The sequence below is a fragment of the Periplaneta americana genome, chromosome 12 (genome assembly GCF_040183065.1).
Source record: "Periplaneta americana isolate PAMFEO1 chromosome 12, P.americana_PAMFEO1_priV1, whole genome shotgun sequence".
NCBI lineage: Eukaryota > Metazoa > Arthropoda > Insecta > Blattodea > Blattidae > Periplaneta > Periplaneta americana.
Window position 1 is genome coordinate 16,254,409 of NC_091128.1, and position 25,673 is coordinate 16,280,081.

The 25,673-nt window shown below is 33.5% G+C and overlaps 1 protein-coding gene across 2 annotated transcripts in view; it reads left to right on the top strand.

Moving 5' to 3' along the window:
- Positions 1-25,673, top strand: part of cass (apoptosis inhibitor cassowary) — a 238,578-nt gene that overhangs the window by 23,451 nt on the left and 189,454 nt on the right. For both annotated transcript variants that reach the window (XM_069840839.1, XM_069840840.1), the window contains exon 2: positions 22,171-22,332. In XM_069840839.1, coding sequence (XP_069696940.1) covers positions 22,171-22,332 — 162 coding nt within the window. The remainder of the gene's footprint in view (positions 1-22,170; positions 22,333-25,673) is intronic.

A 25,673-nucleotide genomic window follows, 5' to 3' on the forward strand; every position in this document is an offset into this window, starting at 1 on the left:
CATAGAATTTCCCATTGATTTTTAATTTGTCTTCATATAATTTTGCTAAGTGTCCATTCGCTTTTGCCGCCTTCATGAAAGGGAGTAGTAGCTTCCTTTTACATCTGATCTCGTAGTGCAGGTCTTTTTCAACTCTCATTCCCGTTCCTCGCACTCTGTATAAGTTCCTTAATATTTTTTCTTTGGTTACTCTATTTGAGAATCTTTATAACAATAGGCCTTTTACATCCTAGACCGATTCTATGTCTCCTCGATGTCTTCTTCTCTTACCTCCAGTTTGAAGATCTTGTAGCATACTCTGCATACTGCCTCCACAGTTTCTATTGCGAATTCACGTCTCTTTTTTCCTCTACTCCAAAGAATAACAATGTCCTTTTTCTTTGACTTATTTCGTACTGCTTAATTTTCCTCTTCATTTTTTCTATATCTTGTCTCAGCAATTCAATCTTCTCACTGTGTCCCTCTATGTTTATCTTAACCCTTTCAATCTCCTGTCTGTAGTTACTTGATTCATTATTATTTGTTCTTTCTTCATTATTTAGATCTCCTGTATTCTGATCTACTAATTCTTTCGCCCCTACTAATATTTTGTGTTGTACACTCCTATGCATTTTCACTTTCTTGGATTGAATCTCCTTCCGTAACATTTCCTGAGGGCAATGTCTCTCTACTTGCAATGTCAGAGACGTGCTCAACTTGCGTCTGTTCACTACCAGTGCTTATTGACAACTGTTGTTTTTTATTTATGATTAGACTCATGGTTATAAAGATTAAGTTATAACTAATTCACTTGTTTGTATTATTATTTTGTTATTTAAGGTTAAGAAAATTACTACTAGCAATACTTCTCAGCTTCAATAGTCTATATACTATACATATGTCAGTATTCTACATGATCTATGATAACGATCTCTTCTGAAGTAGGTGTCGATAAAGTGTCCTCTTTTTTTGCTTATCAAAATATGACAACCCTAATTAACCAATCACATTGCAGTCAAGAATAACACAGACCCAGTCAACCACCTCAAGGATGAACACATATCCCACAATTAAACACTAGCATTGTTTGACATCACCAGTCTATACATTCACTAACATACCCACATGTGTGTGAAACAATAAAAATACTAGAACATATACTGAGTGTTCCAGTTGTAAGTATAATAAAAGAATGAGCTGTAATTTCTGAACTAATACGAATTTATTGATGAAACCAATTGTTACAAAGAGTGAAAACTGGGAATTTTTTTTTACCTTGTGTCCCATAAACCTTAACATGGCTTCCATTAGTGGCACGGGAAATGTCCAACCGGTATTCTATCTCGAGCCATGTGTTATGAAGCATCTGTGGTGTGACATTGTTGACAGCAGCATAAAGTCTTTCCTGTAAGTCTGCCAAATCACGTACTGGTCTCCTGTAGACTTGGTCCTTAATAAATCCCCAACATTTTCTTCAGAAACTTTACGCTTGGAATGTTTACCTGCTTTGGATAACAAAGTTCCCATTTCTCTGAGCTGCCTGTCTCATTTCATTATTGATATGTATGTCGGAACGGCTTTCCTCACTCTAAGGTTGTACTGACGACGAAACAGACACTGTACACATCACAGATTTTTGTTTTGCTAATGATAGCACACAAAAGACTTTCTGCTGTGGTGTCCACATGGCGATTAACTCTTCTTCAAGACTCAAGATGCGATAAGATTTCTCAAATGAAATGATCTGCGCATGTGCATGATGCGTGACTCATCTAACAACAACAACAACAACAACAACAATGGATTAAAACTTTCAGACTTCCTCTTTAAAATGGTATCAAGCTTTTCGCATTTGAAAATGTACTTTTGACGTTATAACTATTTCTTTTATTATACTTATAAGTAGAACACGGTGGATTAAAAGACAACAACACACCACAAGCACAAATAGACGAAAACTCAGAAAATTATTTTTAATAGTTTCTTCAACTTTGATTGTGTTTAATGGTGTCTGCTTATTCCAATGTTTGTATAAGAACACAAGTTTTGATGCTTTGTCTGTACCAAACCTGTTACGTAACTTAGAATGCAATGTAAAAAAATAAAAATGATTTTTTTATTTAAATTACATATTAAATTTAAATCAGATTTATATGGTTTATGTCGAATTTTTTTAAAATTATTCTCAGATTGGTGTATGCTGACAGATTACAGAAATGACAAATGACATACAGAAGTAGTTAGAAACAAAATTGGAGCACCTACTTTTCTATTCTTTCGCCCTAGATAGAAAAGATACAGCACAACTAGCTATATTTATAAGAGGTGTGGAAGAGAACTTCAATATTTTAGAAGAGTTATTGGATCTGGTTCCCTTGCGTGATAGTGCCCATGGTAAAGACATTTTTGAAGCTGTGCTGAATGTTGTTTCTAAATTTAATTTAGACTGGAGAAAACTGGTGTCATTTGCTACAGATGGGGCACCCGCAATGACTGGAAGGTTAAATGGTTTTGTGGGAATATTGCATACGTTCTTACCTGGCATATCTTGCTCTGAAGTTGTCAAAGCTATTCATTGTATAATACACAGAGAAGCCCTTTGTGCGAAAACAGCAAATCTTGACAGTGTTATGAACATAGTGACAAGCACGGTAAACCTAATAAAAGCAAATAGTCTTCGACACTGACAGTTCCAGAGTTTCCTAGAGGACATGCACTCAGAATTTCAAGATCTGCCCTATTATTGTCAAGTGAGATGGTTAAGCAGAGGGGCGACATTAAGGCATTTTTTTTCAATTAAGGAATGAAATTGATAGTTTTCTAAGAACAAAAGTGAGTAATGTATTTTATTTTAACAATTACGGCTTATTTTAAAAATGCCAGTGATACAAATATCTACTACGACACTGTAATTTGTTACAGTTACAGTGGTCCCTCAGCTAACACAACCAGACTGGATCTGTGATTTGGCTTTTTACTGCGCTCTCTCAAGCTCATCTTGACACACTGAATCTTTAGCTGCAAACCAAAGACCAACTCTTGATTACCATAAACTGAGGTGACTTTGATAGGTTTTCTTCTTTAATGATATATAGTTTCCAAGGAAATTGTGTTATAAAAATTATAAAAATTCCCACACAATCAGGTGACTGTCTAGATTCTCTATAACCTATTGAAATTTCAATGAAATGTAACAAAATCTTAGAAAAAAATAATTTATGGTATGTCAAATTCACCCCACCTTATGGGGTGACTTTGATATGCCACTTTAAAATGCATAGAATTTAAGGAAGAGATAGCCAATGTATCAATCTCGCTCCACAGTAAAATCTGCCAAGTCATTCTCATACTATACCATGTTAAACTTATTAGATCTGCTCGTATGTGAATATAAACAAGTTTATATAAACATAAATTTTAATACTTGAAATTCAGTCTAGGCACCGAGTCTTAGACTGAAGTTTAGTTTTCTCTCACATCAATTTTCTTTTCAAATGTGTATCTAAATCCATCACCACTTTGTTCGGCTTTTGGTTCTGGCAAATTGAATCACATACCATGATGGTCGTTGAAGATTTGTTATGGTTCATCACTTTTTCCTGGTACTTTATTGCTCTCCTGTAAAGTTAACTTCTTTGTGGAATCATCATTTAAGTTACTCTCACTGTAGTTAAAAAACATGTGTTGGCGGCACATTTTCAAGTGTTTCTGTCAGTTTGCAAAATATTCCCTGATAGAATCTTCGGAAACATTTGCCCTAGCATGCGAAATATTCTGTGAAATTCTTTGAGCAATCAGGGTCTTGTGGCGTTTGATGAGTCTTGGGTTTAGTCAGTGCCTGTTACATTGTTACTGAATTTTGATATATTTACTCCCTTTTTATCTAGGTAAGATTTTGTGAACATCTGTACATCAACCATCGACAAAGGGAAGCTCCAGTTGCCACACTTGACAATCTTATTGCCCTGACTAGACACTTTTCTTCTGTCTCAGATAGTACTGCTTGGCCTCCTGGCTTATGAGTATGCTTGCCATGAAATTTGTTATGGAGTGTGCCATATACAGGAAAACCTTGATAAGACGCTGTTCAAGGGACCAGGTGTAATCCATGTATTAGGCGGGTATACTAATTTTGACTTATATACAATATCTATTAGCATTTTTCTTTATTGAAATACGGTACATGATTCATGAAAGATAATACAGTATTACGCCATTATGTAATTACTTTACTGTACGTTAAAGACATTTACAATATGTACTAAAATAAATCATTATTATTATTATTATTATTATTATTATTATACTTAATTCATTCGAAAAAAAAAAGTTATTTATAATTGTTTGCCGTGTGCATGTACTCCAAGCCCTCATGTTTACCACACTTCAGTTTCCTGCAATTACATTCTCCCGACATCGCTGCTGTAGTGATTGAGTCGCGATTTTTAATTATTGTTCTTAATGTCGATGATGGGATTCCTAATGAATCAGAGAGTTGTTTCTGAGTAAGAGTACTGTTTTGATCATACTTTCGTAAGATTTCCAATTTTTCGGGCATAGGAAGTGCTTTTTGTTTAACACTCATTGTAATCGCATTCACAGACACTTCAATATACTAAAGGACAACAAACTGCCCAGCAAAAATTTCCAGAATTTTATTACGGCCGAGTGAGGAATGCTGTTCGAGAGAGAGGGTTAGCAAGAGGGTGAGGTATTGTAACTGTATGTAGGCTTTAACCACGCAGATAAGGAGTCGAATAAGAGAGTGTAACAAGAGGGTGAAGTATGAAGGTTTAAATGTGCAGGTAAAGGGTCGAATACCAATACTTTTCAGGTTAATGGCACCAGTGAGTTCAATGACCAAGATGTTTCATTGCTGTTACAGTACATTGCTGAAAATTACATCGAAAATATTCTACAAAATCAGCGTATTATGCAGGACTTGAGCGCAACAAACTGGGTATTTTATAAAGGCATTATATATGAAATGTGCAGGGACCGGACAAAAAAAAAACGTATTACATGGGATAGCGTAATAAGCGAGGTTTTACTGCAGTATTTTGTATCTTTTAGATGCTTGTTTGATAGATTATTTATTTTTAATAGCATTCTCCAGATCATCTCCAGTTTCTATAACTGGCTTTGGTGCATATGTATATGACACATCTTATCACTAGAATTCGCTTTATTAACTTAACAGACTAATAACATTGTAACAAGCAGAACCATGCATGAAACATCCAATTCTGTCACTCAAGAAACAAACCCAACATGAAAATTAATTACCTGCCAAAGTCACCTCAGCAATGGAATCAAAGTGACCCCACATAAAATAAAAATCAATAAATGGTCTAATTTCTTTCGAAACATGTGATAATTTAAGTAAAAATGGTCAGAAAGAAGTGTTAAAAAGTAATTTGCTTTTAAAGTATTATTATTAATATTAATATTAGAAGCTGGACTTCCAAAGTTCCTATACTATTTTTTTAAACAATAATGCACCTTTCACAATAACAATGGATTTGTAATATACCGGTACCAATACAGATTACACTGCAACAAAGTACATAATTTAAAACTAGTAGAATCAGTGATCCTAACCGTGCATTTGAAAATTTCTCAGCACACTTCGAAACTTTACCATAGTCATCTAAATGTTTGTTTAAACATGTATCAAAGTCACCCCAGTTGATGGTACTATGATTGATTCAGTAAAAGGTTTCATAGTTAAACTCAATCTATTATCATATCAATTTGAAAATAATAATATGTATCATTTAAAGAGATGCAAACGAGCACACCACTAAAGTGTTTAGGAAAAAAATGGATTAGATCTCTTTAAATACCTGCCAGAGGAGCAATTCTCTAATCTACACACATTTGCCATGCATATTGTATCTATTTTTGGCTCAGCTTACTGTTATGAGCAATTTTTTCCAAACTGAATATGACCAAAAGTATCTCCAGGTCTAGGATCACAGACATGCATTTATTTCAGTATTATGGTTGAGTTCTACTTTAGATTAGTTAATAATAAGAAACTCTGAGGGCCATCAACAACAAACAAAATGAAAACTAGCAATATGGGGCTACAGTAGTATTTCGTTTCATTCATATCTCATGTATTTTGTTTAATATGTTTTAAAGTTAAATGACAATGGAGCTTAGTAACTTTCTTTAGTGTTTTTACAAGAAAACAATTGATTATGTTGATCATTATATTGTGTTTAATATGTTTTCAAGTTAAATGACAATGGATCTTAGTTACTTTTTTCATTGTTTTTAAAAATAAACAATTTATTTTGTCCATCACAAGGCAGTTCAAGAATTTTTCATGCACATAATAAACGAATGGTTATACAAGTGAAGACTATATAATTTGCCTAATCACAGTAGGTGGCTGTAATAATTGTATGACACATGTAGACCTACTGCATATAAACAAAAGACTGTAAAGATTTGGAAACAAGAAATAACAACGGAGAAATTACTGATGCGCAAGGTGTGTCGAATCCACCACTGCACTGCAAAACAACTGCATTACCTCTCGCCTGCCAATCAAACGAATGTGGGGTGAGTAGGACATGTTCCCTCCCAACTTTGCTGATAGTCCCCATAGCTGTCATAGGAAAACCAATTTAGGCTCATTTTAAACCTAATTAGACACACTTTCGACATATATGGCGTTGGAATAGATATAATGTAGCAGTTTGCCTGTAAACTATAATCATATTTTAAAATTTAAGAAATTTAGCTACTTTAGAACGATATGAAAAAAATATAGTTGTATTTTCCATTTAATTTTCAGTATGTGTGCAGAATTTCAGAATGAAACTCGAAGTTCATATAAAATTAACTGAATGAGCCAACAAGACTCTACACAGCTGCTGCGCTGCACACATGTTGTAGTAGCGGAGCAGTGTATAAGTGAATATCAATCACAGGAGAGTACATTAGCACACGTCTCTTGCATTAAACTAATTTATTTATTTATTCTGGTGTAGTTAAGGCCATCAGGCCTTCTCTTCCACAACACTAGGAATATAAATACAATAATAGAAATAAACAGAACAAAATATACTATATACAAAGTAAGAAATAAAGAGAGAGAGAAAAAAAACACTATAAACAAAGTAAAGCCACACAAAAATATACACAGGTTACAGTCACACAAACTTTAAATGAGTGATTAAGTATTATAATTAATTGTATCCTAACTAATTAACTAACATAAACAAGAAACTTGCACTTTTAATCTAGTTTAAAAAAGAAAAAGAAAAAAAAAACACAGATTAATACTTCTAGCAATACCTAAAAAACATTAACTAAGACAAAATTTTCCAATTTAATTTTGAATTGTGATAAAGTCCGGCAGTCCCTGCTGTCATTAGGTAACGAATTCCAGAGGCGAGGTATTTCTACAGAATAGGAAGATGAGTATAAAGATGTTCTATGATGAGGGATAGAAAGAAATGCTTGATGTCGGTTTCAAAGAGTTGTAAGAAATTGAAAGTGCGATAACAGATAATTTGGAGTAGAAGTATGCATGATTCTAAACAGAAGAGACAGTAAATGTATTGTTCTTTATTCCTTCAGACGCACCCATGAAAGTAACTGGAGGGAAGGTGTTATATTGTCAAATTTACAAGTATTGCAGATGAATCGTAAGCACACATTATGAACACGTTGTAGTCTCTCAGCTAAGAGTGAACTTACATTAGTTAGCAAGGAATCGCAATAATCAAAATGGGGCATTACAAGTGTATGAATAAGATTCTTTTTTAGACTAAGTGGTATAAATTCTTTCATATGAAACAAGGAGTGAAGTTGAGAAAATATTTTTTTGCAAATGTGTGTTACTTGAGTGTTCCAATTTAGATCGCTATCCATAAAAATGCCAAGATTTTTAACTGTGTCACTGTATTTAACAATAATCCCATTCAATATTATGTGGTATAGTGCTACTATCAAGAGTGCTTCATAGACGATTATGTCCCATTACGATTGCTTGCGTTTTATCTGGATTTAACCTTCATCCAAATTTGTGTGCCCACAGTGAAATCGAATTCAAGTCTTCGTTTATTCTATTTACTGCGTCACTAGTCTCGTCAGGGTGGAAATGCAAATAAATTTGCAAGTCGTCAGCATACATATGGTATCTGCAGTGTTTTATCATATTAGTCACGTCATTAATATAGATCATGAAGAGTAAAGGTCCGAGAACTGATCCTTGTTGAATTCCAGATTTCACGACACACCATTTTGAAGAATAATCGCATGCAATGACACATTGTTGACGTTCGCGAAGGTAGGATTCAAACCAAGTAACAGAACTTTCAGAAAGATTCAGAAGTCTTAATTTACATAATAGAAGGTCCGTGTCAACTGTATCAAATGCCTTACTGAAGTCAAGTAATGTCAGTAATGTTGATTTACGTTCATCCGTGGCTTCACGTATATCCTCATTCACTTTTAGTAGTGCTGTAGTCGTACTATGTCCATTTCTGAACCCGGATTGGTATTTGTCCAGTAAGGCATGTTCGGTTAGATAGTTCGTTATTTGTTTGTGAACAATACGTTCCAGAGCTTTTGATAGAGCAGGTAGGATACTAATTGGACGGAAATCATTTGCACATAATGGGGTTTTAATTTTGGGGATCGGACGGATAAAGGCTTTCTTCCAGAGGTTCGGGTAGGTAGAAGTTATGAGTGAGGCATTGAATATATGTGTTAATGTCGGCAGTATTATGTCCAATATTTTCTTCAATAATATTATACTAATATTATCCACACCTTCAGCTTTAGAAGTAATACGTTTTATTACCACTCTTACTTCAGTTTCTGTGACATAAGTGAAGAAAAATATTTCTCTATTCGGAATTGGAGTCATTTGTAATTCGTGAACTGTCTGCTCTTTGTCGACCGCATCCAAGGTTATTGACTGTACTGCTGCAAAATGGTCATTTAGTTCGTCAAGAGAAACTGGCACACTGTCTACCTGAGTCCTGGGATTTCCTAAACCAATTGTCCGTAAGTTTATCCACAGTTTGGAAGGCTCAGCTCCCACCTTCAAGATGTTATGAAAATATCTCAGTTTTACATTTCTAATGGCTTGAGTAGTTCTGTTATGTAAGAGTTTATAATAATTATAAGAGATTTCTGTCTTGTCATGTTTAAACGTTTTGTATGCAGCGTTTCTGTCCATAATCATACTACGTATGTCAGCAGTCATCCATGGTGCTGGTGTCCTTTTTACACGTTTAGATTTGATAGGAGCATGCTTGTCATATAACTTTATAGTGTACTCGTTTAGTTTAACAACTTTCTCGTCAAAAGTATGTAAGGTCCATATTGAGTCCCAGGGAATCTTCATTGCGTCTTCAAGTAGTTGGGTTTCATCAACACGTTTCAAGTCACGGTAGCTTATGAGTTTAGACATGGGCTTGGGGCACTTCAAAGAATATACTAAGCTTAGATAAATAATAGCATGGTACGAAATTATTTATAGGAAAATAAAGTGTACAGAATCAGTTCAAAGTACCAGTATTTTCTCTTCATTTGAGACAGAATTGTTAGTTGGAGGGGATGGAAGAGAATGTATTGTTAGTGTTCCATGTAGTGGTTTAGTTTTATCATACCATTATTTTTAGAAGTTCACGCTCTATTTGATAATCCTGGTTGCTGAAGAATTTGAAGGAAATGCTACTAATATTTTTCACAGCTCATTCCAACAATTTCTTAGGTGTTGTGATGGAATGTTGAAGTGGCTGAAGATTTGTTTTCGTAGCAAGTTTACAGTGCTGTCACCAATGCCATCACTATGTTCTTTACTGTGCAATGTTGCAAAAAAGTGCCACTCTCTTGATACTCCAAAATATACCTTTCATGTTAGCATGTGTTTCTTTCTGTTCATATAGGATTGTTGGGTTGCCAGCTCTCCTGTATTTACCAGGATCTCCCGTATTTGTCCCTAATTTTTAACAGTCTCCCAGCTGCCATATTATTCTTCCTTCGAGCATTTTTTTCTCCTTATTTTTGCATAATGTAAAAATTTTTATTCTAAATGTTTGATTTTGCCGTGAATGATGATTGTTTATATGATGAGTTTTGTTATTCAAGTGATGCATTAAAATATGCAGTTTTTATAGAATGTAGCCTAATGCTTGCCAAGAATGAGTTTTAGTGCTCACTCATTTAAAATCAAACATGCTCACCCGTTTAAAATCAGTGTTAATGTTGTAAATTTGAAAAAAACTAGCTGATTTTGTTCTAAGCATACCAAGTAGTAATGCTCATACAAAGAGGGTGTTTCATCTCATGAACAATAATTAGACAGATCTTTGAAACAAGAGCACGACATATTTAAATCAAATCAGAGCTGCAAACTTAGTTGATTTCAACAGACTATTTACACGAGACAAAATCTGTCTCAAAATACTCTTAATGTAAGCCTAGCTGCCGAAGTGTAGAATAAAGTTGTTTTTTAGTAACTAAACCGAATAATTTTCCTGTTTTCTATGTGAAATTTTGTCGATTCCTTAGTCTCCCTTATTTTCTTAAAAAAAAAAAATTGGCAACCCTAATTGTGCATTCACACTGTCTGAGAAATAAATAATTTTTTGAAAAGGGATTAAATAATGTTGAAAAGATAAACTGCATTGGTCTGTGTTTAAGACACTCAAAATATTACAACTAGATCCCTGAGTTTCACTTCACATTCTTGCGTAAAATAGGTTACAAGTGGATGCACTATGACCTGTGGTCTGAGTGTTATTCCAGTGAACATGCTGCACAGAATCTTGAATGATGGTGTAATTTTCCGAAGGGCAAATCGTAAAACAGCGAACGCTAAGCTCCGCCCACGACCCCTTTCCACTTTTCCCCTACAAGCTCACCACAACTCTAGCGGGAAAGAGTGGAAATAGGGGTTTAGGGTGGGGTGAATCTAGTGGAGGAAAGTGGAACAAAAAAAAAAGAGTGAATGCGGTCTTTCTGTCAGTCTCGCATTAGTCAGTAGACCTAATCAAAATGAGGCATCAAGAGTGACTGCATTAGATTGTTTTAAGTACCAACTGAATGAAATTTCAAATTCCTTTTAGTGTGTCAATTTTCATAAAAAAATACTGTATTTTACATAAATATGTATGTGATTTGCTTATTTCAAGAATTCTTAGACATTTTACTGTATCACTGTATGGGATAATATTTTCATTTATTTAGTACGATTATAGGAGTTACGTTAAACGTGTTTAATTTCTTAACAATGGTTGATGACCTGCTATAATTTCCCGTGATTTCTCTGAGTTCAGGCTTAGTTTAAATTTTTTCGTCCATGAAATAATTTATTTTGGGTCATTTTAGCTTAATTTATTGAGTCTTTTAGTGCTGATGTAGGTGCAGAGATATATAGGCTCTTTGTAAGTCATTTTACAATTCATTTTATATATCAATATGCCTGGTAAATTATTAAATAAGTATATAATAAATTTCAATCTTAAGACATATCAACTTGCAAATGTTTATTTGCTATTTAATAACAACATATGAACGTTTTCGCCGTTTAGGGCATCTTCAGATATAACAAAAAACATGTAATCTGGACCTATAATAGTAAATTATGCAAATGACAAGGAGTAGAGAACAATATATGTAATACATGAGATTCATGAGCTTTATGTAAAATATGACATAATACAGGATGAATATTGAGATGATCTTTGGATTTCAAAATTAAACTGGACGAACATTTTTACATATAGCTCATGTTGCAATTAAATATACAATGATTAAAATTTGTCAATGATGTTAAAATTTAAATTTATAATGATGATAATAAAATGCTTTAGAGTAATCATAGCTGAGAATTGTCGTAAGTTACAAGATAGTTTGCATAGCTGATGTTCGTGTGTTTTGTAATTGTTTCATCTGAAAATTGAGATGGAGAAATAATAATAAATGCAAAAATATAAACGAGTTATTATATAGAGACGCAGATAATTATATTATAAAAGTACTTACTAAAAAAACGTTCATTAATGAACTAATGTTGTTTATGTTAAAGAATTGCTATTAGGTGTAATTAGATTTGTTGAGATATTTGCTCGTTGAGTATGAATGTAGTGGAATGTACGAAGATTTCGTAATAGATGAATCATAAGTTAGGTATGAATTTTAGAGGGAAGGATGTACATTACCAAAAACTCATAAAAAAGATTTAACAATGAGACCCATAGTCAATAATATAAACGCTCCGAACTATAAATTAAGTAAATTCTTAGACAAATGGCTGAAACAAACATTACAATTAAAAAATCAATACACCATAAAAAATACAAAGCATTTAATAGACAACTTGAATAAAGTAAAAATCAACAATGAATCAAAATTGATGTCTTTAGACATAGAAAATTTGTACACAAATATCCCAATTCAAGAAACCATACTCATTGTTAAAGAAAAATTACAAAATTTACAAATAGCAGAAAATATAATTCAGCAAATAATACGATTGTTAAATACAGTTACATCCCAAAATTATTTCATCTTTAATCAGAAAATATATAAACAAAATATTGCCCTAGCTATGGGCAACCCTTTATCAGGAACTCTTACCGAAATCTTCTTACAAAACATAGAGGATAACAAAATCAATGAAATTCTAAATAAACATAGCATTAAATCTTACTATAGGTATGTAGATGATACAATCATAATTTATGAGAACACTACAGTAGATAATTCCATTCTTGATTCATTTAATAAACTACACAAAAATCTAAAATTTACAGTTGAACATGAAATAAATAACTCGATTCCATTTTTAGATTTAAAAATAATAAAACATAAATTTGAATTGAAATACGATATCTATAGAAAACCAACACATACAACACATAGTATACCCGCAGATTCAATACATCCCCAAAACCAAAAACAAAGTATGTTTAATTACCTAATAAATAGATTAACACAAATACCATTATCCAAAAATAAATACAAAAAAGAAGTACAAAGAATTTTAGACATTGCAAATGATAACGGATACAGTAAAACCCTTATTCGAAAATTAATTCGGAAAAAAGAAAATAATAGACAACGACAGACAAACACTACCTTAACAAAAACAAACAATAATAAATCAAAATTTTGGTCAACACTCACTTACAACAAATACATATATAATAAATTAAAAAACTTATTTAATAAAGAAAATATAAACATAGCATTCAAAACAAATAATAAGTTAAACAATAATATCCATAACACAATAAATCCTAAAGATAAATTAAATAGTAAAGGCATATATATGCTTAAATGTCACACATGCAGTAAGAAATACATAGGCCAAACTAAACGCAATATAAAAACAAGATATAAGGAGCATGTTAACGATTTCAAAAATAATAGAGAAAAATCAAAATATGCAACACACTTAATTAATACTGGACATGAATTAGGTCATTACCAGAATACATTAAGTATCCTAAAAACATACAATGATAATAAATTCATAAATGCAGCAGAAGAATTCTTCATTGCCTACTACCATAATAAAGATCATAATATAATTAACGAAAATTTATTAAACTTTAAAAATCCACTGTATGCAATTTAAAATAGACCTATTCACATTGATCTTGATGTGTCATTCAAATAGTTCCTTTCATATTCTTATGCCGCTGCATACCTCAATACACACGATTATCTAGGCCTCAGTTCTCTTAAAACCACCAACACACCAACACCAGCACACACAAATGTATGTATTTGAATGCCGTCAAATTCATTAAAACAATTACATCCTTCCCTCATATCAAAATTGAAAAGCAAATTAATAGTTAATATTCTTCTATTTATAGAACATATTCATTTACATATTTCAATAAACCTGATGACACGTAATAGGATGTCATCAAATTAGAGTAGTCACTGACGTCAAACAACATCCATTTCAAAAGCCAACGACCTCTTTAAGTAAGTAATCTTATAATAATTATTACAGCTGCCTTAAATCACTTACATATATTTGGTATTATAGCTCATTTAATTATTACTAATTACTACGAATTATAATATTGATTTTCTCTACTTAATTTTCAGTGAATGACTAAAATTCATACCTAACTTATGATTCATCTATTACGAAATCTTCGTACATTCCACTACATTCATACTCAACGAGCAAATATCTCAACAAATCTAATTACACCTAATAGCAATTCTTTAACATAAACAACATCAGTTCATTAATGAACGTTTTTTTAGTAAGTACTTTTATAATATAATTATCTGCGTCTCTATATAATAACTCGTTTATATTTTTGCATTTATTATTATTTCTCCATCTCAATTTTCAGATGAAACAATTACAAAACACACGAACATCAGATACGCAAACTATCTTGTAACTTACGACAATTCTCAGCTATGATTACTCTAAAACATTTTATTATCATCATTATAAATTTAAATTTTAACATCATTGACAAATTTTAATCATTGTATATTTAATTGTAACATGAGCTATATGTAAAAATGTTCGTCCAGTTTAATTTTAAAATCCAAAGATCATCTCAATATTCATCCTGTATTATGTCATATTTTACATAAAGCTCATGAATCTCATGTATTACATATATTGTTCTCTACTCCTTGTCATTTGCATAATTTACTATTATAGGTCCAGATTACATGTTTTTTGTTATATCTGAAGATGCCCTAAACGGCGAAAACGTTCATATGTTGTTATTAAATAGCAAATAAACATTTGCAAGTTGATATGTCTTAAGATTGAAATTTATTATATACTTATTTAATAATCTTTGTAAGTCGTCAACATATAGGAGATGTGTACATTGTTTAATAGATAGTGATAGTTATGTCGCTTATGTATATCATAAAAAGCATAGGTCCAAAAACTGACTGATTATCTGGAATGAATGGGAAAAAAGATCCAGATTGACAAAATCCTGGTTAAACTACTGTGTACAGGAAATTTAAAGAATAATATTAAAAAAAAGTTGACACTTATTTAATTACTGCTTAAAATACGACAGCAAAGAAGTCATTCTTTTCCTTTTAGACATACCACTTGTACTATCCGATGTCCCAGGAAATTCATGAGATTTTGTTTGTTTTCAGTTAAACTGCGTATAGTTTGGTCTGCGATATTACATCCATTAATTAACTATATTTTACTATTTTGACATCTGTAGATTTCTTCATTATTTCTTTTCCTTTTTATTTCAAAATAATTAACTCCTTTACATTTCGACATGACTCAATACTAATACACTAATCACTACATTTAACTGAAATGCAAATGTAATAGTACATAAGCTCTACTAATAGCTCCGATAAAGTTTCGCAGAAACGAAATTTTGTCAGATATGGGCGGAGGTTGACGAGTATTATATTCACTTGCATAGATGGCCATTTATGTCCAGCACGTGACCCTGTGAGTGTTACTACCTGAGTTAAAAACATTTGCATCTTTGTAATACTATACTCGAGAAAATTATTTTTGTTTTTCTTTCTTTCCTTGTTTTACCAAAGGTTTCTCAAATAATCTGGAACCCAGTTAACCCAATCCCAGATAATCGAGAGTCTACTATATTTATATAGTTTTTAGGAAGAATGTTCTGGATTCGTGTGGCTGAATGTGTAGTTCTCAAGGAAGCAAGAAAAAAAATTATTTTCAGCCTACAGGATAGAAATTATTATAAATGGCAATCCATAGATTTTTCATGTTCCCAGCAGCATGCTTTGTGGCAATGTAGAAAATGTTCAAAAGTAAGCATTCTGCTTATGCTGAAAAGAGTTCCAACAGTGCCGTGTTTTATTGCCATTTCTTTTGTAATGGCAGGGTCCTTAACTTGCAGTGGGTCTGAATACACTCGTCATTATGACGTAGAGTTGAGATGTCACAGGGGAACCAGAGTACCCAGAGAAAAACCCCTCTGCTGCCTAGACTATGGGCTTGCCCAAATAATTCAGGGTCAGTTGACAGAATTTGAACCCGGGCACCTTGGCTTATAAGCCTACCATGCTGCACTGAGTGTGTAACTGTGATTTATTTTTTTATTTGGCACTGATTTCAAATTGCATTTTCCTTTAAATTTGTATATATTTTAAAGTCCATGTTTTAAAACTGCCTGAGTGTAAATATGCAAATAGCCATAGATATCGACATTTTTTGTAAACAATGTATTTCTTAGCTTGTGTTTACACTAAATCACATTCCAGATTTCCGATATATTATACAAACTACACACCAATTCTGAGTGTAAATGTTTCACCATAAAATGGTGCTGAACTAAAACATGAGATAAAATTTTATTATGTTATGAATGTCATTGAAAGTGGATATTTTATGGACGCATATAGCATTGATGAATAAATTAGAAATATTGGTTTTAATTATGTACACAGTATTGCTTCAGATGTACTTTTGACACAGTATTAGACAATTTGTATTAAGTAGGCTACAATATGGCCCAAAATAAAGTATACCGAAGTTTATGTTGGACTCGCAGCTTAGTTAGAAAAAAATTATTGGTGGCATTGTTAATTGTTACTTCAATTGTTGCTAAAGAAGACTGCGAAAAGAAACATGATCAAAATGGTACTCAGTATCCAAGAAAAAGAATTCCTTGTCGAGCTATATTTTCACTCATATGCAGTTGGTCAAAGTGGCGGAGCTAGTGTGAAAGCAGTATGTGAACTTCATGAAGAGGAGATTCATAAAGATTCACCATCATAGAGGACAATATTACCTTTGGTGAGTAAATTCAGATGAACCGGCTCAATTTTGTGTCAATGCAAAGGAAGAAGTGGGTGGAAAAAAACAGCTACAGACAATACACATATGGGTATGGTATTTGACAAAATTGTGAAGAAAAGACAGTGATGGATCGCTGAGGAATTAAATCTGAAGAGGTCAGTTCAATGAATGATCCATGAATTGGGTGCATTTTCGTGCTGCATACAGGTTATCACCATCTGCAAGCACGTGATTTAAATCAAATGTGTCTGTCAATTTTGTCAAACACAATATCCTTATTTGCATTATCTGTATAGATCATTTGTTATCTCGTGAAACTAAATGCATTCATGCACCATAGCTCATAGTAAGAAACTTATGGTGGGACTAAGCGAGCTAGCTAGCCTGCAAGTCGAAGCATAGCGAGTGGGAAGCTTCTCAGTCCACTTTTCCCTTACCCTTGCATGCAAGTAGGTTTCACAAGATACTGGATTGTCTACAGCTGTTTTTCTCTTCCCACTTCTTTCTTTGCGTTGACACAAAATTGAGAGAGTTTGCCTGAACTTACTTACCAAGAATAATATTGTCTGCTTTGATGGTAGATCTGTATGAAACTCGTCTTCATGAAGTTCACATACCACTTTCACACTAGCTCCACCACTTTGACCAACTGCATATGAACGCTCTACTAGGAATTCCTTTTCTTGGATACTGAGTACCATTTTGATTATGTTTCTTTCACTGCCTCCTTCAGCAACAATCGAAATAACAATTAACAATGCCGCCAATAATTTTTTCTGATTTCGGTATACTTTATTCTGGGCCATTCTGTACTGTAAGGGTTCCTGTCGCACAGTCCCATGGAGTGCATCGCGAAATTTTGAAATTGAAAAATAAATTTTATGCCATCCAGAAAGCCTCTTTACAACGCATTTTTTTTTATTTACAACGAAGTCTTTGATATGGTACATTTTATTTTGAGACAGACTTTACCAATGAAACTTGAACACCTGCAACAATGCTCAGTTTAATTTTTCTGCCTGGCGATAATTCGAATGAAAGTGAACACTGCAACAAAGCTTAGTAATTTGTTTACTATTTCCACTTGGTAATAAACAGAGTTTAGAATTGTCAGAACATATTTGTCAGTTTCAGTATATACGTGAGAGCGGGTGATAGTGCGACTATTTTATCAAAAGTGCTTTATTTAGATTTTATTGTGAACAAATTTTTAATGAGAAAAAGACAATTGGAATGAAGTTCTGGGTTAGATGACAGCAGTGGCTAATTCAAATAAAGTGAGCGAAAATTCCCTTCAGAGTTCACAAAAACGTACTGCGTTTCGTAAATATAGTGATGAATACTTGCAATATGGTTTTACTTGGCATGGAAAAATTCCGAGTGACTTGTCTTATATGCAGATATCTTTTGTTAAACGAGTCGATGGTGTTGAATAAACTAAAAAAAAATTTATAACTGCCATTTTCAACGTTATAATTGTGTGAATCAGCATTTTCTACCATGAAAATAGTGAAATCTAAACAAAGGAACAGACTGCTGCATCTTGGTCTGTCAATCATAAGGCCGCATATAGAGAAACTCTGTGCAACTGACGGAGCACAGACTTCACATTAATTTAAATAGGTGAGTTTTCAAAAATGAAAATAAAAATCTATTATCGAACATCCAGCATAGATAGGTTGGAATTTTTGACACAACTCTGTTTTTTCTAATGCCACTCAAGTTGCTGCTTGTTTTGTTCTGTTTTTTTTGTTTTGTTTTGTTGTTTTTTTTTTTTAAATAGAGATTGCATGTTAACACCGACCTATCTAAAACACTGGATATCTGATGCTATAAAGAAGTTATCATTGTTTCTTTTTTTCTGGCACAATGCTCTTGAACGGCGTTTCAGAATCTTTTTCTTGCATTATTTTTCATTATGAAACCGAAATATGTGTGAATAACTAGATTTTTTATGTAACTTTTTCCTTTGAATTCCGCTTAAATCTTGAAAGTCTTAACGGTTAGTGCGTCTGGCCACGAAACCAAGTGGCCCGGGTTCGATACTCGTTTGGGGCAAGTTACCTGGTTGAGGTTTTTTCAGGGGTTTTCCCTCAACCCATTACGAGCAAATGCTATGTAACTTTCGGTGCTGGACCCCGGACTCATTTCACCGGCATTACCACCTTCATCTCATTCAAACGCTAAATAACCTAAGATGTTGATAAAGCGTCTTTCAATAACCTACTAAAAAAATTGAAAGTCTTAGTTGGACTAAAAGGAGTTTAAAAACGACAAAAGTACCGTGCAGTAAACAGTAATAATCTCTCTGTCCGCTATAAAATATTCTACATAGAGTTGCACCACCTTTTTCTCCAGAAGAAAAGCACTGGTTGTTATTATTATATCATTATTAATAAAAACAAATAAGTGTGTCGCACTATAGTGGGCTTTCAGTAAAGTGTGTTATCAGTCAAAAAAGGTTGGGAACCACTGCTGTACCACAGTCTAGTATAAACAGTCACGAAGTCAATACATAGGGAATATGCATCCATAGATAGTTGCTAACCACTAGAATCGCTACTATCGTCTCATCACAGACAATGCGAAACAGTACCTGCATAGTCTATTGTTCCTAGTACCCTCAACAACTCAAGCTTCGTGACTGTATATAGTAGAATGTAGGTGGTTGTACTGTATAAAAATCAATTAAAACATTTTGGAATAAGGATAGCCAAGAAGGCGAAAGAACCACTATATTTTTGGTATAAAAAATTCTTAACTATGCTGAGGCTTACAGCATAAATATGTTGGAAATCATCTACCGCCATTTAAATGCATTTGTCCACAACAGTTTGTTAGTAATTATGACGTTGGACTATATATTACTACTACAAAATATACACATAGTAACGTTATGTATTTTTCAATGTGAGGTGCTTTTATTGAAAGCATCTATCGCTATGGAGTAACAGTTAGCACATCTGACTGTGAAACCACCATACACAGATTCAAATCCTGGTTGAGGTTTTTTCCATTAGGAAAAATGCTAGGTAACTTTTAGTGCTGGACCCTGAACTTATCTCACTAGCATTATGACCTTCATCTCACTCAGATACTAAATAACCATAGCAGTTGATAAAGCGTCGTAAAATAATAAATTAAAAAAATTGAACGCATATAACTTGGAAAAAATATACCTATAGCAATTTAGGTCATGAAAGATTTCTCAGCATCTGTCAGGGATGAAACAGCTATTCGAGATATGTTTGTACCACCAGCAGCCTGTAAATTAATATAGAATATTTGCATATCCATTTAATCTTTGTTTTGTAGACTATATTCATTTGTCAGTGTTTTCAAGCATTGAAAGAGTCTTTAGTATAATAACAGAGCAGGTATCCGGGTGTCTAATTCTGTTCTTAAACAAATTTCATGAATTGTTTTTCTCGTCAGAAATCTTAACATTTTATCATGTCCTGGAAGGAGAAGTCTAATGTTCTCCACTGTCTAAAAGTAATTACTATTTCCTTGTTGAATGGAGAGAGAAACTCTACAGAAGGAAATACACTGTGTTCCATTTAGAGGGATCGAGAAATAAATGTTCACTATTTAAAATGAGACTCAGCTATTGTTGTGATTTACATCTGACAAGATGCAGAAACTGTCCTAGTTTATGCAACAATGGTTTAAAAAGAGCTGCATGTTCATACATATGCACACCAATGTTTAGTGCAGAAACAAGCCTGGCGCCATTCAGTATTGAAAGAAACATGCTTATGGTAAGCATGTGGACACCACAACAGAAGGTTCAGTGCATGGTATGGCTAGCAGAAGAAAAATGTGTTTTGCGTGTACAAAGCCATGTTTGCCATACGTGGAATGTGGATCCACTTGGGTATAAAGCAATTCTCATGTGAGACAGAAAACTCCGAGAAACAGACTGGTAAACATGTGAAACGAAGTGTAAGTGAGGAGGCAGTCAAACGTGTGAGAATGGCATTCACTTGGGGTCTGTGCAAGTCGATACGAAGAGCTAGTGCCAAGCTTCAAATCCCTACAACGACTCACAGGATCTTCCATTAAACGTCTACAAGATGTATGCTTACAAGATCCAGCTTTGTCACCAGATAAAGCCCAACAACCATGTCCTTAGTACAAATTTCGCTTTAGAAATGCTTCTACGAATTGACAATGATAACATGTACCTAGATAGCATTGTTTTCACCGACAAAGCAACTTTTCATGTGTGTGGAATAGTCAACAGTCATAACTGCTGGATATGGGGTTGGAGAATCCTCATGTTGTACATGAACATGAGAGAGACACACCCAAAGTAAATGTTTGGTGTGGGTTGATAAGGAATTCTGTCATTGGACCATTCTTCTTCATTAAAGCGACAGTCACAGGAAATGTGTATCTGAACATGTTACAGAACTTTGTTGTCGAACAACTCCCCACAGGATTGGTGTGTCAACAAGAAGGGGCTTCACGCCATTACTATGGGGCAGTGCATGATTTCTTGGATGCAAACTTTCCCAATAGATGGATCAGATGGATCATAAGAGGAGGGTCCCTTGCCTAGCCATTCAGGTCGGAGGTATCCGACCTGACCTCTGTGGACTTCTTTTGCTGGGGCTTTGTGTACCAAGGTGATAGAGTTGTCACTTTGGAAGAATTGAGGCAATGCATTATAAATGCATCTGTGCTAGTCACACCACAAATGCTACAAAACACTTGGCAGGAGGCTCAATAGCACTTAGATGTTTGCAGGACAACTTGAGGTGCACACATCGAGTTACACTAACCTTTCTCTGAAAATCGAGTTTTTACATCAAGTTATGTAAAAAGGTATGTTATAAAACCATTACTTATACTTGAAATTATCACTTATTTCTTGATCCCTCTAAGCAGAACACAGTGTATAGCATCACATTATACTTTTTTTTTATATTTGCAGTCCCATTGTTTTCTTTGTCTCTGAAACATTTCTTTTACAAAATACTTTCATGATAATATGTAAATTCTATTTTTTTATCTTATGAAAATATGTAAAATACAGTATAGTCAACGTGTACAGTAAGTGTAAGGAATCATAAAAACTATATTGCAATTACTGGAAAATTATACAGTATTTTGTATTTATTGTATGGACTTAAGAAAAAAAAGTTAAGCCTGTTAAGTACTCCATGTACTTCTTAATTTTTACATTAGGTCCATCATTTGCATTTGTAAAAGGGAGAAAGCGAAATTTCAAATCACTACCTAGATATAATTAAAAATGCGTGTACTGAACAAACCAGAGACATTGAAATTCACTTCAAAATGAAAAACACATTGCAAGTCACTGCCAATATTATAAGCAATGCTATATAGTTTTTATGAAATAAAAAAATCTCAGTGTGTTGATTGAATTGAATTATTTCCAGCATGAAGCAGAATACTTAGAAATTCTCACAGCAGTGAAGGGTTCGTCAAAGGAGAAGAGGTTGGCATCACAGTTCATAGCTCGCTTCTTCAAGTATTTTCCAACTCTTGCTGATCAAGCCATTGAGGCCCAGCTTGATCTCTGTGAAGACGAGGATGTTGCTGTAAGTATTTGCATAGTTCACATTGCATCAATACAGACATACAGGCAATTGTTTGAAATATTAACTCTGTATCAATCTTCCTGTAACTTATCCATGCAGAAGGTAACTTGATATTTAATTTTGTGTGTCTTATTTACTTCATCAAAATACTGCCAATAAAGTGATATGGAAATATGGATAACAGATATGGATACATAATCAGCATATCTTATTGACAGCATCAGCATTTCCATGGTATAGTACGGGTCTCCTTATTTTATACCCTAAAGGTGAAACCTAACCTTTTTTTCCTCCATTACTAATATGCTAGTAGATTATGGTGATTTTCTAGTTTGCAGGTTGAATTTTCTTTTGTCAACTTCATTTTGAATTTCGGTACTGACAAATAGTACAAATGATATTGATTTTGTAACTTATGTTGGCAGCAGTGACAGACGTTGACGGTAGTGGAATTCAATAAAATTAAAATTGTTCTAGATTTCAGAGCCAATTACTGGAAGCTAGTAAAATTTGAATATACTAATAATTAATATCAGTATTAATATTAATACATAATAATTATTTTATGTGTTGTGTTGTGTTGATGTTACAATTCAAGACTATAGTAAGGTAAGTGTAAATAATTAATATAATGTACTTGGTGTGATAATGCAGGTGGGTAAGTGATAGAAATACTATTTCACATTTTAATGAATTTCTTTCATTTTTAGATTTTTATTATAATAATGTCAGAGACAAAAGCATGGCAGTGACTCCTCTAAGAAAGAAAGTGTGTGCCATTCAGAGTACGCTTTAGGAATCTATAGTTCATATGTATAATGAAAGGAAGAAAGAAGATAATGAAGAAAGAATTATGCGCATGGAGACATCAATTATAACTAAAATAGCAAAATTAGTAGGAGAAAGTATTTTTAAGCATACATTTCAAAGTGGTATTTGGTTTTCGGAGTTTGTACTAATAATTTCATGCAGTCAAACAAAATACATTTTTAGATTAGGTCTCGTGAATCAACTGTTTAGTCAAACCAGTGAATTTCATATTGACAGACAAAATACATTTAAGATTCTGTAATACTGCAGTAGGTGGCAGCTTAAATACAATGACAAATTAGACGGACAATCATACAGCACAAAAATAAATTTCCAATTATCTCTTGTGCTATTAAATTGACAACCATTCAGATCACAATTTTTACATGCCACATCATCCAAAGAAAATACTAGTCATATTATTGTAATTTCTATCATGATATTCCAGCAAATATTACATGAATGTTAGCCTGTTACGATGCTTCAAAATGAATTCAATTTTGTACAATTACTGGTACTTCATAAAAGTTAGGAACATTGGCTCTGGATGAATAATTTATTCATGACTGATCTAATATTAAGACCCTGTATTATAAATATGGTTAATCTAAAGATTAAGGTAAACCGAAGTTAAACCTAACTGAGAGTTTAACTCCATGCGCCGTATTACAGAGTCTTGGTTAAGTTAAACTGTAGTGAAATATGATTGGTATTACTGTTAGGAAAGAAAATAAGAAAATTGCTGCTGTTTTATTATATTATTGCTGTTCAAATGACCGATGCTCGTGGAGAATCTTCATTAAGAAACATCTTTGTTCTATGATACAGAGAATATCATAAAAAAACGTGTATAGGACCAATACCGCCCACTTCAGTATGCTTGTGAAACTTAACCTCAAATAGCTTCTTAATGCTGGCTACCAACGTTATACTCCCAAACACAGTGTAACCAGACTAAATCATGCATGATCATCCATGACTGAACTCCACAATCATCTGATTAATAAACTATAATATTAATGTGCATATTTTTTAACTTCTGTAGAATGTTTATGATAGTGAAGTCAGTCAAAAAATAAAATTATTTTTATGAGTTTGATAATGCAATTAATGCATAAATTTATGGACACCTTTGAAATCTTGTATCGTTTTCAGTATACCTACTATCAGAGGAAAAAAACGCAGCGTAACAAGTAACTGATGCAGAGATTCAACAGCATGTTTTCATAAATAAAAAGGAAATCGTGTACCTTTTCAAATATCTTTAAATTAAAATCCATATTTTTTACACTTTCTCATTTTTTGTTGTTGTATGTTGTATTCGAATTTCAATTTTTTTAAACAAGTTTAGGGAATATAAAGCCTAATTCTGAAGGTTAGAATTGTCTACTTCGAAGATATGAATCTGTTGTAAAATTCACGTTCATTTATATTTCAAAGTGGTGCACTCTATTTCGAAAAATTCTTGGGCGCCATGGTCGTTCAGTAATGTTGTTTACTTACTCATCATCACTCATAAGTTCTCGGAAAACATCTGTCATGTCCATGTGTATAGCGGAAGCCGCCATCTTGAACATTTGAGCCTTGAACTGCAGTTTAAACAACGGAAGATTGCCAATCAGGTTAAACTCAAGTTAACTCAAGATTAACTGATAGTTAAGGTTTATGATACGAAGCAGAACGAAAAATTTGATAAATATTGATTACACAACTTTTAACACTATATCACTTCGGAATGCATATTATATGTCTTTCTCGTGTTAAATTCTGTCGTACCTGGTTAACATGTTTCGGTCTGTTATGGGCCTTCTTCAGAACTGCTTGTTGCTGGTCTTGGCGTGGTTTGTTTTGTTTCCTGTGGGGGTGTGTTTGTGTAGTGTAATGTGGAATCAAAGAGTGTGTGTGTTCTGAAATTGACTTGTTTATTGAGGATTTCATTTGGATCTGTTTTTGTGTGTCTGTATATTTCGTATTATTCTAGTGTGTTTAGTTTCTGGCTTTTTGGTTGGATGTGTAGAATTTCCATATCTCTGTTGATGTCTGTTGACCACCCAACACAACACAAGCTGCATTCCGAACAATGGTACACAGACTACTCAACATAGCACAAGAAAACGGATACAACCCCAACATAATAGACAACACTTCTACAGTCCTTCAGTGTAGTAACCAGCATTGTCTACAACTCTTTCCCAGTGTGGAAGTCGTAGTATTCCTGTAGCAGTTCCTGTTCTGTTGATACTTCTGATGGACTGCCCTACTACCTGTAGAATATCGGGAACAGTCCAAAATCGAACATCACGAAGTGGTTCCTTCATTTTTGGGATTAAGTTATAATCATAGGTGCTTAAGTCCGGTGAATGTGGTGGATGGAAAAGACTTCCCACCTCCCAGTGATGGTACAAATTAGCTACAGGGTGTGCTGTATGCGGCCTTGCGTTATCCTGCAAAATGATGAGAGGGTTCTGCAAAATGTGTGGGCTCTTTCTTCGCAACGCTGATCTCAGATTATGCTCCAAAAATGACGGAAA